At 41.0% G+C, this 16,412-nt stretch overlaps 1 protein-coding gene across 5 annotated transcripts in view; it reads right to left on the minus strand.

Moving 5' to 3' along the window:
* The window catches only part of mipol1 (mirror-image polydactyly 1), an 80,421-nt gene that overhangs the window by 17,649 nt on the left and 46,360 nt on the right, over positions 1 to 16,412 (minus strand). For 4 of the 5 annotated variants that reach the window (XM_039603374.1, XM_039603372.1, XM_039603371.1 and 1 more), the window contains one exon: positions 14,668 to 14,759. In XM_039603374.1, the coding sequence (XP_039459308.1) occupies positions 14,668 to 14,759 (92 nt within the window). Of the gene's footprint in view, positions 1 to 12,360; positions 12,440 to 14,667; positions 14,760 to 16,412 lie in introns of all 5 variants that reach the window. The other variant, XM_039603375.1, reaches the window with a different exon arrangement.

Consider the following 16,412-nt stretch of genomic DNA (forward strand, 5'->3'; position numbering starts at 1 on the left):
ACAACACAAAAAACTGACCAACATCAGAGAAAGATATATAATGGCTTCCCGCAAAACTTTTCTTTTCCTAGCTAAACATGAGTACCATGTGTGTCTTATTTGCAGGCGTTGGAGAGGCGGAGTTCCCATTTACAATCAGTGACACTGGCAACACCTGGGCCAGTGTGCCAGGACTCTATATAAAAAGCCTTTAGGGCATAGTTTTGGTTTGCTCTGAGACACCAGGTTGGACTTTGGCTGCGTTAGGTTTGGTTTTTGCTTTTGACACTATAGAGATCGACAGACCACGTGACTTTCGCGCATTGCTTTGTGGGTACGAGTGGCAACAAAATCAAAACACTGCATCAAGCGCTAGTATTTCCAGCACCGGTAATCATTAATTCTGCGGTTTTAATCCCTACTTGCATTTTATTTGCCCCAAAAACAGTTATGTGCAAAACGACGGAGAACGCGGCAGGTCCGTATGAAGACAGATTTGACGAAAAGGCAAAAAAAAAAAGGACGAGGAAAAAAATCAAAGGAGTGAAAGGGTCAGACCCATACGAGCATACAGGGTGGAGTAAGGACGTTAGTATGCTGCCCAACTTTCATCACGCACATATTTATTATTATATGGTCCTAAGTGTGAGTGCAGACACTCACAAGATGTTTAGTAACTTCAGATTCCTGCAACAAGCCCAGGTCCAGTTTACTTTGGTGATTTGGACTATTCCATTTCACAGCTTAGAGCAGGGCAATATGGCCAAAAATATATATCACGATATATATTTGAAAATTTGCGATAACGATATAAGTGACGATATAATTTCTGCGAGACAAAATACAACTCCACAACTTTACTAGTGCAAAAAACCCCCATCCTTTTTTTTTTTCACTTAAACAAGCAGCTGTTTTTTATGTGCATTAAAGCTATATAAAAATTTAACAGTGCAAATGCAAATTCCTTGCTGAAAGTTTAACCAAAAGGCATTTCCAGTAGAAATGGGCTGACATATCCTGAGTATAACCATGTATAATATTCACTGAAGTTAAAACGAGGTGCTTTGCAACATTAAACTGCAGTGTGCCAAATAAAATAGTCAAATACGTATTTTTCCATAAGGTGCACGGGATTATAAGGCACATTAAGCGAAACAAAGCAGTCAGATAAATCAAACTTTCTTCAACTCATTCTTCTTGCTTCCTCCACTTCTGTATCATTGATTCATTAATGCTGTATTCTATCACAGCTGCTCTATTCTCGTGTTGTTGCAGTGTATTAATGACTAACCTCGTATTGTGGATGGATTATCTCAGTTGTTCTCCTGACTGAAGTTTGGTCCGTTTACAGCATCCTGCCATGCGATTGGATTTGTCTCTAACCATCGGGAACCCTCACGTTTCCACTTTTATCGAGTGGAAAAGGGTTAGCTATGGGCAGAAATCTGTGCCATCAGAAACTGAATTTGAATAAGTTAAATTTGAATTTGAATTTCTCAGATTGAATCTGAATTTTAACTTGACTAAATGCTTTTGAAAAATGAATTTGAATTAGTCTAATTTGAAATTGAATTTATGGTTTGAAAATGATCATCACTAAATTGAAATTGAATTTTATTTTTGAAAATGAATTCATTTGCTTTGAAACTGCATTTTATCCTTTAAAAATTTAGCTCTTGAATAATTTCAGTTTCACTCTCACCATTCAGTTTCAGTTCCAAAATTCAGTTTTTTGGAACTTACATCCAGTTCCGGTTCAAGAGTAAACGAGCGCAGATTAATAGAACTACGTTTTACTAGCGGACCGAAAGTGTTACTGACGGGAATCTACAGCGTCTTGAGCTGAATTAAGACTTCAGAAGTCATTCGTCATGTCGAATGACCAGCGGATAAACTCTCAGGTTGGTAATAAATGTATTACATGTATAAGAACAAGCGTCATGTTAACAATTGATAGCCGTACAGTAACTTTTATGCTTATTGTAGCTGTTAGCTAAAAACGCTAATTTAGCCTAGTTTGCCCTGGATTTAGCTTTGACAAACAAATATGATCGACTGTTTCTAGTAGAATTCCAAAGTTGTCATCTTGTACCCTGTCAGAGCCCTGTATGCTTGCAGAGACCCCTACAGTAGGGAAACATGCAAAACAGTGTCCAAACCTTTGTATTTGAGCTTTATTTATGTCTTACACAGCATCCCAACTCTTTAGCTAACTTAATAACTTTAGCTAAAGTGAATAGTTCGTCTAATTCATTAGTGCAGCATTACTGGATCACTCCCAGATTTACGAGCACCTCAGTCCGACAAATACGGCAATAACGACGGCCCGCTTGCATGTTCTACAAAAAAGTGCTTTGTTGTGTATCTCACAGACAAACACCAAACCAGTTCCACATCACTGAAGTGGCACCATTTTTACAAACCAATTCTGGTTCATCCGTTTCACTCAACAATCCACTTTCCCCCTTCTTATTCTCCGTTGCCGCCGTGCTTTTTCGGCCATGTGTATGAAAACAAAGGCACTGCGCATGCGTGTTTTACCCATATTCTATCGCCATATTTCATTTTCTTATCGTTGCTTACCATTGTACCGGTATTACCGTGAACGGTATAATATGGCCCAGCCCTATCACAGCTGTTGTTAAATTCTTTTCCTTTATCTCCTGTACAGGCCAACGCAATCTATTTGTCGTTTCAGGTTGTAGTATTACACAACATTTTCAGATCTAATAGAAATAAAATAAGTGTTTCGTAATTCATTCAATTTAATGTCTTTATTTATGACTGACATTATTGTTTCATTATATTATACAGGGTGGGCCATTTATATGGATACACCGTAATAAAATGGGAATGGTTGGTGATATTAAAGTCCTGTTTGTGGCACATTAGTATATGTGAGGGGGCAAACGCCTCAAGATGGGTGGTGACCATGGTGGCCATTTAGAAGTCGGCCATCTTGGATACAACTTTTGTTTTTTCAATAGGAAGAGGTCCATGTGACACATCAAACTTATTGGTAATGTCACAAGAAAAACAATGCTGTGCTTGGTTTCAGCATAACTTTATTCTTTCATGAGTTATTTCAAAGTTTCTGGCCACTTATAAAATGTGTTCAATGTGCTGCCCATTGTGTGCAAAGATGAAAGCGAGGCATGATTGTCATGCTAAAGTGCGCGAGTTTAGGCCTGGTGACAAAGTTTTGGCTCTCTGTCCGTTGGTAAGCTCTCCTTTTCAGGCTAAGTTTTCCGGTCCTTTTACAGTTTTTAAGCGTGTTTCGGACGAGAACTATTTGATTTCAACTCCTGGTCACCAGAAGACAGTGAAGTTGTTCCATGTTAACTTGCTTAAAGCTTATTATGATCAATCTACTGGTGTATCTTGTTCTGCTATCCAGGATGGGGTGATGGGGGTGGATCCTGTTTTGGCAGTTAATGAAGTAAGTGTCATGACGAGGGAAGATTCTGATGCAGCTGTCGGATGAGGGGTTGTTGTCTGGGCGCCTGAAGAATTTGGAGACCCTTGAGAACTTGGGGTGTCTTCTGGGGCATTTACCTAACGTTCAAGCAGCTGAACTTGAAGGTCTTCTTATGAAGTATTCAAGTTTGTTTGGTGATGTGCCTTCTCGTACAGACTGGATGGAGCATGATATTGATGTAGGGGAGGTGCAGCCTATTCGGCAGCATTTCTATAGAGTTTCTCCTGCTAAGCGTGAGTATCTGGATGCTGAGGTAGAATACATGGTTAAGCATGACATCGCTGTGCCTTCTTCATCTAGTTGGCCGTCTCCGTGTTTGTTGGTACCTAAGAGTGATAACACACCCAGGTTCTGTACTGACTTTTGAAAAGTTAACCGGGTTACCAAACCAGACTCCTTTCCTTTGCCTCATATGGAGGACTGTGTGGACCAAGTTGGTGCAGCCAAGTATGTCAGCAAGTTTGATCTGCTGAAAGGCTACTGGCAGGTTCCCCTGTCAAAGACAGCGCAGGAAGTGGCAACGTTTATTATTCCATCAGGGCTGTATTCTTATAAAGTAATGCCGTTTGGGTTGAGGAATGCACCAGCCACATTACAGCATCTTATGAATCGTGTTGTGGCTGGGTTGGCGGGTTGCACTGTATATTTAGATGACTTGGTGGTCTACAGCGACTCTTGGGTTTCTCATGTACAGAGAATTAGGGCTCTGTTTGACCGTTTGACGGAGGCAAACCTCACAGTAAATCTTGCGAAATGTGATTTTGCTCGGGCTACTGTAGCTTACCAGGGTCGGGTGGCTGGACAAGGGTGTGTCGCTCCGGTGCAGGCTAAAGTGATGACAGTCCAGCATTTTCCACCACCTTCTACAAAGAAGGAATTGATGCGGTTTCTGGGAATGGTGGGGTATTATCGTGGTTTTTGTAAAAACTTTTCCACTGTGGTTGTACCACTCACCAACTTGTTAAAGACCAAGGTCCCGTTTGTGTGGTCAGTGGATTGCCAAGAAGCCTTCGACGGTGGATGCAAGCTATGTAGGGGCTGGAGCTGTCCTGTTGCAAGCAGATGAACAGGGGGTTGATAGACCAATCAGTTTCTTTTCTAAGAAGTTTCTAAGAAGTACCAGGTAAACTACTCTGTGATTGAGAAAGAAGCCCTGTCCGTTGCAGGCTAAAGTGATGACAGTCCAGCATTTTCCACCACCTTCTACAAAGAAGGAATTGATGCGGTTTCTGGGAATGGTGGGGTATTATCGTGGTTCTGCCTTCCTTTTGGCTCATGTGTATCTTGTTTGCAGGCATTGGAGAGGTGGAGTTCCCGTTTACAATCAGTGACACTGGCAACACCTGGGCCAGTGTGCCAGGACTCTATATAAAAAGCCATTAGGGCATAGTTTTGGTTTGCTCTGAGACACCAGGTTGGACTTTGGCTGCGTTAGGTTTGGTTTTTGCTTTTGACACTATTACATGCATCATCTTCCACTCATCCACTCCTTCACACACTACTGATGGTACTGATTACACACACACCACTGTTTGCTTTTGACAGTAGGGTTTCTTTTCTGTTTTATTTGTTTAAAAGAATAAAGCAGCTTGGAATACATTCCTAACCATGTCTGGGTTTTGTTGTTTTTTCATGGTCGTACGGCCCGGCTCGTGACACTCTACTTTAAGGGATTCTGGGAAATGCAGTCTTCAAATGATAATAAGTATTAAATGCTCTTTCTTAACCCAAATCAATTGTTATCAAATCAAAAAGACTGCAATAAAGTTAGAACAGCGCATCCTCCCCTGCCAAAATTGAGACGCCGTCATTGAAAAGATGTCGCCAGGCAGACTCCCCCAGCACAACATCGCCTGTCGGCAAAGACTTTATTGATCCGTGATTGCCCACCTTTGATGCGAGGTTGTCCCTGGTGGAGGTTTTACACTGGGAATTTAAATCCCTGAGAGAATCCCTGGAGTTCCATCAGCAGTTGGAAACACTTGCTGCTGAAAACGCCACACTATGGGACTCCGTCAAGTCTCTTACTGAGAATGTGACCCAGCTTAACATAGAAAATAAAAAAATAAAAGAGACTGTTATTGATAGCATGAGAGATAACCTTGTGTTTTCTGGTATCCCAGAATCTGCTGGAGAGGACGCGGAAGCAATGGTAAAAAGCTTCATTAAAACTCACCTGAAGCTGCCGGAGGACACCATGAAGAACATCACCTTCAAGCAACTTAAAGAAGTCCAGACGCTTTTCTTTGCAAACTCCTTTGACTATTGTAATCATGTTTGACCACAAGCAGAAAGGATGCAATATATTCAAAGATAACAACTAAATATGATTGGATAATAAGACCTAGAGTCTTATCAAATAAGACAACAACATAAATTAAGGAGAGCGCAATTGGCCGCCAAATTCCTGAAGCCTGTCAAGTCAAGTCAAGTCAAGTCAAGTCAAGTTGGCTTTATTGTCACTTCAACCATATACAGTTAAAACGAAACATATACAGTTAAAACGAAACAACGTTCCTCCAGAACCAAGGTGCTACATGCAACATAAATTTACAACATAAATTAACAGAAAACACTAAACTAGCTAACTAAGAGGCCTAGTTAGCTGGCTAGCAGAGACAAGACAGACTGACCTAACATAAATTACAACATAAATTAACAAAAACTAACTATCTAACTATCTAAGGAAAAACTTGGTAGGTAGTAGCTAGGTAGTGGAGGAACAGTAAACATTCCTTAGTAAACATAGTCTAGCCACATGCAACCTTTGACACTGAGTCAGGCATACTGAGAAGGTAAGTAATTTAAATAAATTTGTTTTAGTTGGTAACGTTTTCACAGAATTATTGTAGTGCACGCTATATGAAAAGTAATCTGCGCTAGCTGTAAAAGGTATTAGCCAGGTGGCTAAAGCTGAAAAATAGTAACAAATTGCATATAGTGGGGAGAAAGCAGCTGTTGTCGGTCGGATATGGAATTTATGTATGTGACAGAGAGCACTGATGTTTTTGATGGCTTAGCAAGCTAAAACGTCATTGAGAGAGCGCAATAGTGTTTGTGTTACTCGTGCTAGTTATGGCTACAGTGGCTAATTAGTCTGGCTGTAACCGTCGGAGTTTAAGAAGCTGGGAGCGCCACAGTGCCATACCTTAATTCTGGCTGCTGACAAGCACTCAAGTTATAATAAGGAACAATAAAATCAAGTAAATTGAAAGAACTTTTTTTTCAGTGTAGAACAGTGTACAACAGACTTCGCTAGCAAAACTTTGAACACGGTAACAAGATCAGTTGATTCTTAGCTAACCAGTTAAAAATAAATGAATAAAAAACAACTATATGTGCTGTTCAAGATTTATCTGGGAACACAATATATGACCCTGAAAGAATAAACAACATTTTTAGGGATTTTTATGAACTTTCTACTCACCACAAATAAACCATCTAAAAACGAAATTGATCAGTTTCTTGACAATGTAACTCTTCCAAAATTATTAGACCGTCAAGCAATGGCACTGGATTCGCCACTGACACCAGGTAAACTCCAGGAAGCCCTGATAAGTATGCCCAACAATAAGGCTCCAGGTCCAGACAGATTTCCAGCAGAATTTTACAAATAATTCTGGACAATTTTGGCATCAGTATTCCACAGAATGCTGCAGGAAATCAAGGAAAATGGCAGACTACCACCAAATATGAATTCTGTCAACATTAATCTCCTGCTAAAACCAGCCAAAGACCCTGTATTCCCCTCAAGCTATCGTCCAATATCCCTTATAAATGTAGACCTCAAAATAATCTCTCAAAGAGATCAGAGAAGATAACCCCCCTCATAATTCATCCTGACCAAACTGGTTTCATAAAAGGTAGGCACTCATCAACAAATACACATAGATTACTTAATTTAATAGACTACTCATGCAGTAAAAACATTGAAACCACAATATTGTCTCTGGATGCAGAAAAAGTGTTTGACAGAGTTAACTGGAAATTTTTATTTGCAACTTTACGCAAATTTGGTTTTGGAAACTGTTTCATAAAGTGGTTAAAAATATTATATAATTCCCCAACAGCTTGTGTCAAAAAAAATGACCAAACATCCTCCAGCTTCTGTCTCCTGAGGGGCACCAGGCAGGGATGCCCACTCTCCCCTTCACTGTTTGCAATTTTTATTGAACCACTACCAGCAGCAATTAGATAGACAATTAATTATAGTAATTAAGGGCATAAAATGCAACAATATAGAACATAAAATCAGTCTCTATGCAGATGATGTGTTACTTTTTCTCCAAAACTCACAAACCAATCTCTCTGGAGTAATTATATTAATAAACTCTTTGTCAAGAGTTTCAGATTATTCAGTAAACTGGTTAAAATCTACAGCTCTTCCGATTAACTGCTCCTTCCATAATGGAAGACGATCTGTCTAGATGGAAATCTCTCATGGGAAGGGTCACTTCACTAAAAATGATGGTCTTGCCAAAAATCAATTATTTAGTTTCACTGATCCAGAGTAAACAATCACCAGATTGGTTCAGATCTCTGGATTTGTATATGTCTAATTTCCTTCGGAAAGATAAACCCCTGCATATCAGCTAAAAAACTTTACAAAGGACCAAGGACAAAGGAGGACTAGATCTGCCTAGCTTTCAGCACTACTTCTTAGCCAACAGGCTTCAGTTCATCTCAGGATGGTTAAAACACACCCTCTTAGATGAGCCCTGGCTAGATGTAGAACAGGCACGATGCAATAATATACAGATTTCAGACCTACCATTTATCAGCTCAAACATCAAACGACATGAATGCTTTAAAGCGTCAACATCAGCTCCTCTCTAACAGCATGGTGGGAGTTTCTAAAAATGACAGTCTTCATTAATCCCATGCAAATGTACACCTATCTGGAAGAATCCGGGCATATTACAAAACAATAATATGATAAACTTCCCAGACTGGAGTTGTAAAGGAACTAAATACTTGGAACATATATTAGAAGAAACAGACTTTATTCCATTTGACAGACTAGTTACACAATATGGGATCAACAAGAAAAGATTTTTGGAATATCGACAAATTAAATCTATAGTAAAAAAGAAATTTAAACCCAGATAAATTGAATTACAAATACCACTAAGTGTGGTACAACTTCTTACTCTCAAAACTCCCAAATTATTGTCTAAAATATACAGAGCACTCTCTAAAATAGATCAACCAATATCCCTTCCTATTGCAAAATGGGAAGCAGATTTATCAGTCAACTTCGACCAAAAGGTCTGGTCTCAGGTATGTTTAAAAACCTTTCAGTTGATTAGAAATCCCAGTCTACAATACAAAATACTACATACAATGCACTATTCAGGTCATGTTCAAGATGGGCTTTACGTCCTCCAACAACTGCTCACACTGTCAAGGCAATACACTGGACAATTACATGCACGCTCTTTGGTTGTGTCCACCAGTTCAGAAGTTTTGGCGTGAGATATGTGAAGACTTATCAAAGTGTCTGAAATGTAACATTCCAACCTCCCCTGTAGTGTGCTTGTTGGGCAACTTAATGAGGTCACTACAGAGCCCACATGGTTGTCACCACCCTATGCATTGCCAAGAAAATGGTCCTCATAAACTGGAAAAATAAAAATAATCTTAATTCTAACCAATATAGAGACAGTCTGATAGATCAGCCTCTGCCACCACATTAGATCTGGGCTCTAGGGTGCCTCTAAACAGATCATGCGTTGTTGGTCTTGTGTGCTGCTCAGCAAGATTTAGTATTCATTATTTACTGTTATCTATGTTTATGTTGGTTGTTGCTGTAGTTTCCCTACTGTGCTGTTTTCTTTTTGCTTGTTTTTTTTTTCTCTCAGCAGGTGGTGAAGCTGATTTTCAGTGTCTCTTCTCTCTATCCCTCTGTGTAGTTAATGTGCAGTTACTGTGTAGTTAGAGTGTAGCTAGTTAGAGTGTAGTTAGAGTATAGTTAGAGTGTAGCTAGTTAGATTGTAGTTAGTGTGTCCTTGTATATAACTTTTTCCTACTGGGATTTTGTCTTTTGTCTGATTTTAGATCAATTGTGCTAATACAGTATGCCAAAACGAAAAAAATAACTGTAAATTCAGACATGTGAGATTGTGCTGAAAAAAAAAAAAAAAAATCATACCAAGCAAGGAAAGATTAAATAATTTTTAAAGGTGAGCTATAAAGGTAAACTCAAAAGTAGTCAAAAACAGCCAATTATATCCCGGACCCAGGGTTAAACACTAGGTCTCTCTCTTCTAAGTTCCTGTTATTACACTGCCAGTCAAAAGTTTGGACACAACTTCTCATTTGATTTTTTTTAATTTAATTTTTTTCTTTAATTTTACTACTTTCTACATTGTAGATACAAACTGAAGACATCAAATATATGAAGCAAGATATATGGAATTATGCAGCAAAGGAAAAATTAATTAATAATTCTAAATATGTTTTATATTTTAGATTCCTGAAAGTAGCCGCCCTTTGCTTTGTTGACAGCGCTGCAAACCCTCAGCCTTCTCTCACTGAAGTTCATGATGTAGTCACCTGAAATGGTTTCACCTCACAGGTGTGTCTGTCAGGGTTCATTTGTGGAATTTCTTGCCTTCTTAATGGGGTTTGGACCATCAGTTGTGTTGTGCAGAAGTCAGGTTGGTGCACAGCTTACAGGCGTGTTTGACAACTGTTTGAATTCATATTATGGCAAGAACCAATCAGCTGAGTAAAGAGAAACCACAGTCCATCATTACTTTAAGAACTGAAGGTCAGTCAGTCCATAAAAATGCTAAAACTTCTGTGTCCCCGAGTGCAGTCACAAAAACCAGGTGCTACGATGACACTGGCTCACATGAGGACCGCCCCAGGAAAGGAAGACCAGGAGTCCCCTCTGCAGCTGAGGATAAATTCATCCGAGTCAACAGCCTCAGAAATCACAAGTTAACAGCAGCTCAGATTAGAGCCCAGATAGACACAGAGTTCCAGCAGCAGACACATCTCTACATGTTCAGAGAAGACTGTGTGAATCAGGCCTTTATGGTCAAATAGCTGCTGAGAAACCACGACTAAGGAAAAGCAACAAGCAGAAGAGATTTGTTTGGGCCAAGAAACACAAGGAGTGGACATTAGACCAGTGGAAATCTGTGCTGTGGTCTGATGAGTCCAAATCTGAGATCTTTGATTCCACCCACCGTGTCTTTGTGTGACGCAGAAAAGGTGAACGGATGGTCTCCACATGCATGGTTCCCACTGTGAAGCATGGAGGAGGTGGTGTGATGGTGTGGGGGTTCTTTGATGGTGACACTGATGGGGATTCATTCAAAATTGAAGGCAAACCAGCACGGCTACCACAGCATGCTGTAGCAACATGTCATCCCATTAAGGTTATTGGCGTGACCGACAACCGTCACGCCAATAACCAACAATAGGCGATATATTCGCACAGGCGCAGACTTTTTGATGGGGGGAGCACTGTAATCATGCATGGACTGATTTGTGCGTTTAGAATTTATAAGTTTTGTTTGGAGGGAATATTTTACCTCCTTTTCTTGTTTGTTTCAGTATTAACATAGCTACTTTTTGGATTATTTATTTATCTGTTAATTTATTTGAGATGCGCCAAATTGCACAAAACACGTAACTTTTTTAATGCTCCCTGGAAGAGACTTTTTGATTTTTAATTTACTTTTGGTTTAATTTTGTATTTGTTGTTGGGTCGACTGTGTAAGACAGATAAACACAGTTATAGTGGAAAAAAAGAAGCCAGTTTCTCTTTGTTTCCCTCCCACCATTGTGGGCTTTTTAAATTTAAATAATATGTTTTTGTTTTTTTCTGAACATAGGCTACTGCCTTTCTTTCTTTCTGTTGTGAGTTTGAGTAAATGAATCGTTGCATTTGGGCGAGCTCTGAGGAGGGTGCATTTGCTTGCAGCTAGAGGAGGGTGCCGTTAAAACAGCACTATTATTTTTCCGTTGACTGCTTCTCTTAGCTTCAACCAACATATACCCAGTATAATAAATGCTCTTGGTCCTCTTTCAACGTTTGTAAAACCATCTGTCAGGAACTTAGGGATTATCCTTGATCCTGCTCTTACATTAGATAGTCATGTTAAATCTCTTGTTCGGTCTTGCTTTTATCATTTAAGAAATATTTCTAAATTGAGCTCTATAATATCCTATACCGAACTGGAGATTGTTATTCATGCTTTTATCTCTTCACGACTGGACTATTGCAATTCCCTGTTTACTTGTCTAAACAAAGGTTCTTTGGAGCGCCTGCAGATAGTTCAGAATGCTGCAGCAAGACTTTTGACGAAAGCTTCAAAATATTCACATATAACACCGTTGCTTATGCAGTTACATTGGCTTCCCGTCGAATTTAGAGTCCATTTTAAGATTTTGGTTTTAACTTTTAAGGCTCTTCAACAACAAGCACCACCATATATTATTGAGCTTTTACAGCCCTATGCCCCTAGTAGGCCTCTGAGGTCGAGTAGTCAGGGCCTACTTGTCATTCCGTATACGAGACTGAAAACTAGGGGTGACAGACTGTGGAATTCCCTTCCTCAGGACTTACGATCCGCTGATTCATTGATTACTTTTAAAAAACAGCTGAAAACACATCTTTTTAAAATTGCTTTTTGCTAACTTTGTTTGTATTTTGTCTTTTTAATCTGTTACATCTTGTAAAGCACTTTGTGATCTCTATCTAGAAATGTGCTATATAAATAAAATTTTACTTACTTACTTACATTATCAGCAAACTTACTCATGGACAAATAAATAAATCTAGTAAAAACGATTGGTGGAAGGCTCAGCCTCAGTCGATATATTCGCCCAATCGCCCAACCTTACATCCCATCATTTATTTTCCAACAGGACAATGACCCCAAACACACCTTGTGTAAGGGCTGTTTGACCAAGAAGGAGAATGATGGAGTGCTGTGCCAGATGGCCTGGGCTCCACAGTCACCTGACCTAAACCCAATGGAGATGGTTTGGGATGAGATGGACTGCAGGTGAAAACTAGCAATGACTTCATGAATTTCTTCAAAAGTAAAATTTTAATCATTAGAGAAAAAATGACTCAAAATCATCTCACAGTAACGTAATGTAACATTATCTACAACAACTTTCAGTACCATTGATATTCATTTAGACTCTTTTTCTCCAATTGATCTTTCTGAGTTAACTTCAATAATTAATTCCTCCAAACCATCAACGTGTCTTTTAGACCCCATTCCTACAAAACTGCTCAAAGAAGTCCTGCCATTAATTAGAGATGATGAAATCATGGAAAATATAATTTTTTTATGATTTCACTAATTTGAAAGGGCATAACCCAGCTGAAATCAGCTGGTCCTAATATTACTCTGATAAATCCACAGCAGGAAGTGATAAGGGACTTTCACAATAAAACCACAGATTTAATCAAAGCTCTGACATACAGTGGCTTGCAAAAGTATTCGGCCCCCTTGAACTTTCCCACATTTTGTCACATTACAGCCACAAACATGAATCAATGTTATTGGAATTCCAGGTGAAAGACCAATACAAAGTGGTGTACACGTGAGAAGTGGAACGAAAATCAGACATGATTCCAAACATTTTTTACAAATAAATAACTGCAAAGTGGGGTGTGCGTAATTATTCAGCCCCCTGAGTCAATACTTTGTAGAACCACCTTTTGCTGCAGTTACAGCTGCCAGTCTTTTAGGGTATGTCTCTACCAGCTTTGCACATCTACAGACTGAAATCCTTGCCCATTCTTCTTTGCAAAACAGCTCCAGCTCAGTCAGATTAGATGGACAGCGTTTGTGAACAGCAGTTTTCAGATCTTGCCACAGATTCTCGGTTGGATTTAGACACCAGACAGGTCAGGGATAAAGTTATTGAGAAATTTAAAGCAGGCTCAGGCTACAAAAAGATTTCCCAAGCCTCGAACATCCCACGAAGCACTGTTCAAGTGATCATTCAGAAATGGAAGGCGTATGGCACAACTGTAAACCTACCAAGACAAGGCCGTCCACCTAAACTCACAGGCCGAACAAGGAGAGCGCTGATCAGAAATGCAGCCAAGAGGCCCATGGTGACTCTGGACGAGCTGCAGAGATCTACAGCTCAGGTGGGGGAATCTGTCCATAGGACAACTATTAGTCGTGCACTGCACAAAGTTGGCCTTTATGGAAGAGTGGCAAGAAGAAAGCCATTGTTAACAGAAAACCATAAGAAGCCCCGTTTGCAGTTTGCCACAAGCCATGTGGGGGACACAGCAAACATGTGGAAGAAGGTGCTCTGGTCAGATGAGACCAAATGGAACTTTTGGCCAAAATGCAAAACGCTATGTGTGGCGGAAAACTAACACTGCACATCACTCTGAACACACCATCCCTCTGTCAAATATGGTGGTGGCAGCATCATGCTCTGGGGTGCTTTCTTCAGCAGGGACAGGAAGCTGGTCAGAGTTGATGGGAAGATGGATGGAGCCAAATACAGGGCAATCTTGGAAGAAAACCTCTTGGAGTCTGCAAAAGACTTGAGACTGGGGCGGAGGTTCACCTTCCAGCAGGACAACGACCCTAAACATAAAGCCAGGGCAACAATGGAACGGTTTAAAACAAAACATATCCATGTGTTAGAATGGCCCAGTCAAAGTCCAGATCTAAATCCAATCGAGAATCTGTGGCAAGATCTGAAAACTGCTGTTCACAAACGCTGTCCATCTAATCTGACTGAGCTGGAGCTGTTTTGCAAAGAAGAATGGGCAAGGATTTCAGTCTGTAGATGTGCAAAGCTGGTAGAGACAGACCCTAAAAGACTGGCAGCTGTAACTGCAGCAAAAGGTGGTTCTACAAAGTATTGACTCAGGGGGCTGAATAATTACACACACCCCACTTTGCAGTTATTTATTTGTAAAAAATGTTTGGAATCATGTCTGATTTTCGTTCCACTTCTCACGTGTACACCACTTTGTATTGGTCTTTCACCTGGAATTCCAATAAAATTGATTCATGTTTGTGGCTGTAATGTGACAAAATGTGGGAAAGTTCAAGGAGGCCGAATACTTTTGCAAGCCACTGTATTTTAACTGACACCTTAAATCACCTGTTGTGGTATGTTCTCGGTTTGGACCGAAAGCACAGATTTCACCACATACCTGTGGATGAACATCTTTAAGATCAGTCGCTTGACTCATGTGTGCTGACCTGTGATTGGCTCGTAGTGCCTGAATCTCCGCTTCCAGCCGCCGCCGGTCCTCCAGAGCGCCGTCCCTCTCCATCTGCACCTTCAGCAGCTCCTGATTGGATGAAACACGCGTCAGTTACAGGTAATCAGCTGATTTCAGTCAACACCGGCAGCAGAGAGGCACGTTACATCAGTCCACCCGAGGCTTCTGGGAGCCACGCTCTGATTGGCCGACCTAACCATGTGTTTGTGCTTTAACTGCACGCACTCACGAAGAGATCAAGCCACAGCTCTCATTGCTACTTCCTGTTCAAATAAAGGATTAATTAACTAATGGACTAATTAACTCTAACGCGTGTCAACACTGCGCGTAATGAGGAGGGGTTTACAGGTGCATTGTGGGAATCAGAGGGGATTTCTGCATTTGTCGAGCACCGTAAATTAACGGTAATGATAAGGATTAGACGTGTTAGTAAGGTGCCGGCGACGCAACGAGAGAGAGGACGCGTTTTAATCTGCATGGCAAAGGCAACAACACAGGAAGCGACATCATTAAGCGTCTTGATTCAGGCTCAGTAATGCCGACTATACTGGCTAATCACAGTGCGTTTCAGAGTCTGTATCGCCCAGTTTAGGATGGTCGTGGATTAAACCTTAAAGGAAGAGGGGGGAGTTCCTCTGGACCACGCTGCAGCAGGACCACAGAAGAAGAAAAGGCTGTTTTGATTTTAAAGGCTCTGCCTGTCTTTGTAATGATGTCATACTTCCTGTTTTTATGACCTGCTGAGCCCACAGTGAGGCCAGGCGGCAGTAAAGTAGCAGCAGTGTTTTGTAGTCCATATTCTGGGTGTTGTAGTTTATACATGTCACCGTCACAGTGTCCAGAGTCCTCATGAACTCTACTTAACGTCACCATGGTTTCTTGAGGTTGAAGTTTCTGACGAGTGATCGGTGAGCAGAACGCAGACGCCCACCGGAGCGCTGCGGCTGCCAGAAGGACATGGGTGATGCCATCGTGGTGAAGTCAGCACGTCTGCTGAGAGGATGCAAGGATTTGCCGGACTGAGTGGAGCCATTTTTAATTGCCATGAATGAATATAAAAGGCAGCACGGTGGCACAGAAGGCCCCGGGTCTGAATCCACCGGCGCGGGGCCTTTCCATGCTGCATGTTCTCTCCAGCTTCCTCCCACAATCCACACACATGCAGTTAGTGAATGGTTGTCTCTGTGTTGGCCCTGTGACAGACTGGAGACCAGTCCAGGTGTACCCCGTCCCTCGCCCTATGGTAGCTGCGATAGACTCCACCCCCGCGCCACTGTGATAAGCATAAGGAGAAGAGAATGGATGGAGAGGTGTACTTTTTATTTATTATTCGTTCTACTTTTTCTGTATTTTACAAGTGAATGTTGTATTTCTTTAGAGGAGCCGACATCATGATTAATGAATTTCCTTCAGGGCGGTTCGGAGGGGGCGGAGCTCGCACTCTGATTTTAATCCCTATAAAGACCGTGTGAAGCGTTTTGTTTTACAAACATGTTTTAAATAAAGTTTATTACTTTTTGTTATTTTATTCCTTTCAAACGGCTGACCACTCCTCCTGTATCTTCCTCCCCTCTCGTCCTCCTCCTCTGCGACTCTGCACAGGGAATCGAATCTGTGGGCCGGCGACAGCGGGCTGCTGCGTCGTGCTGTGTCTTTGGTCAGACTGCGTGGAAGTCAGCCGCAGCCCGATCCCGACCTCCTCCTCCTCCTCCTCTATGCTAA

The sequence above is a fragment of the Oreochromis aureus genome, linkage group 19 (assembly GCF_013358895.1).
Source record: "Oreochromis aureus strain Israel breed Guangdong linkage group 19, ZZ_aureus, whole genome shotgun sequence".
NCBI classification, from domain to species: Eukaryota; Metazoa; Chordata; class Actinopteri; order Cichliformes; family Cichlidae; genus Oreochromis; species Oreochromis aureus.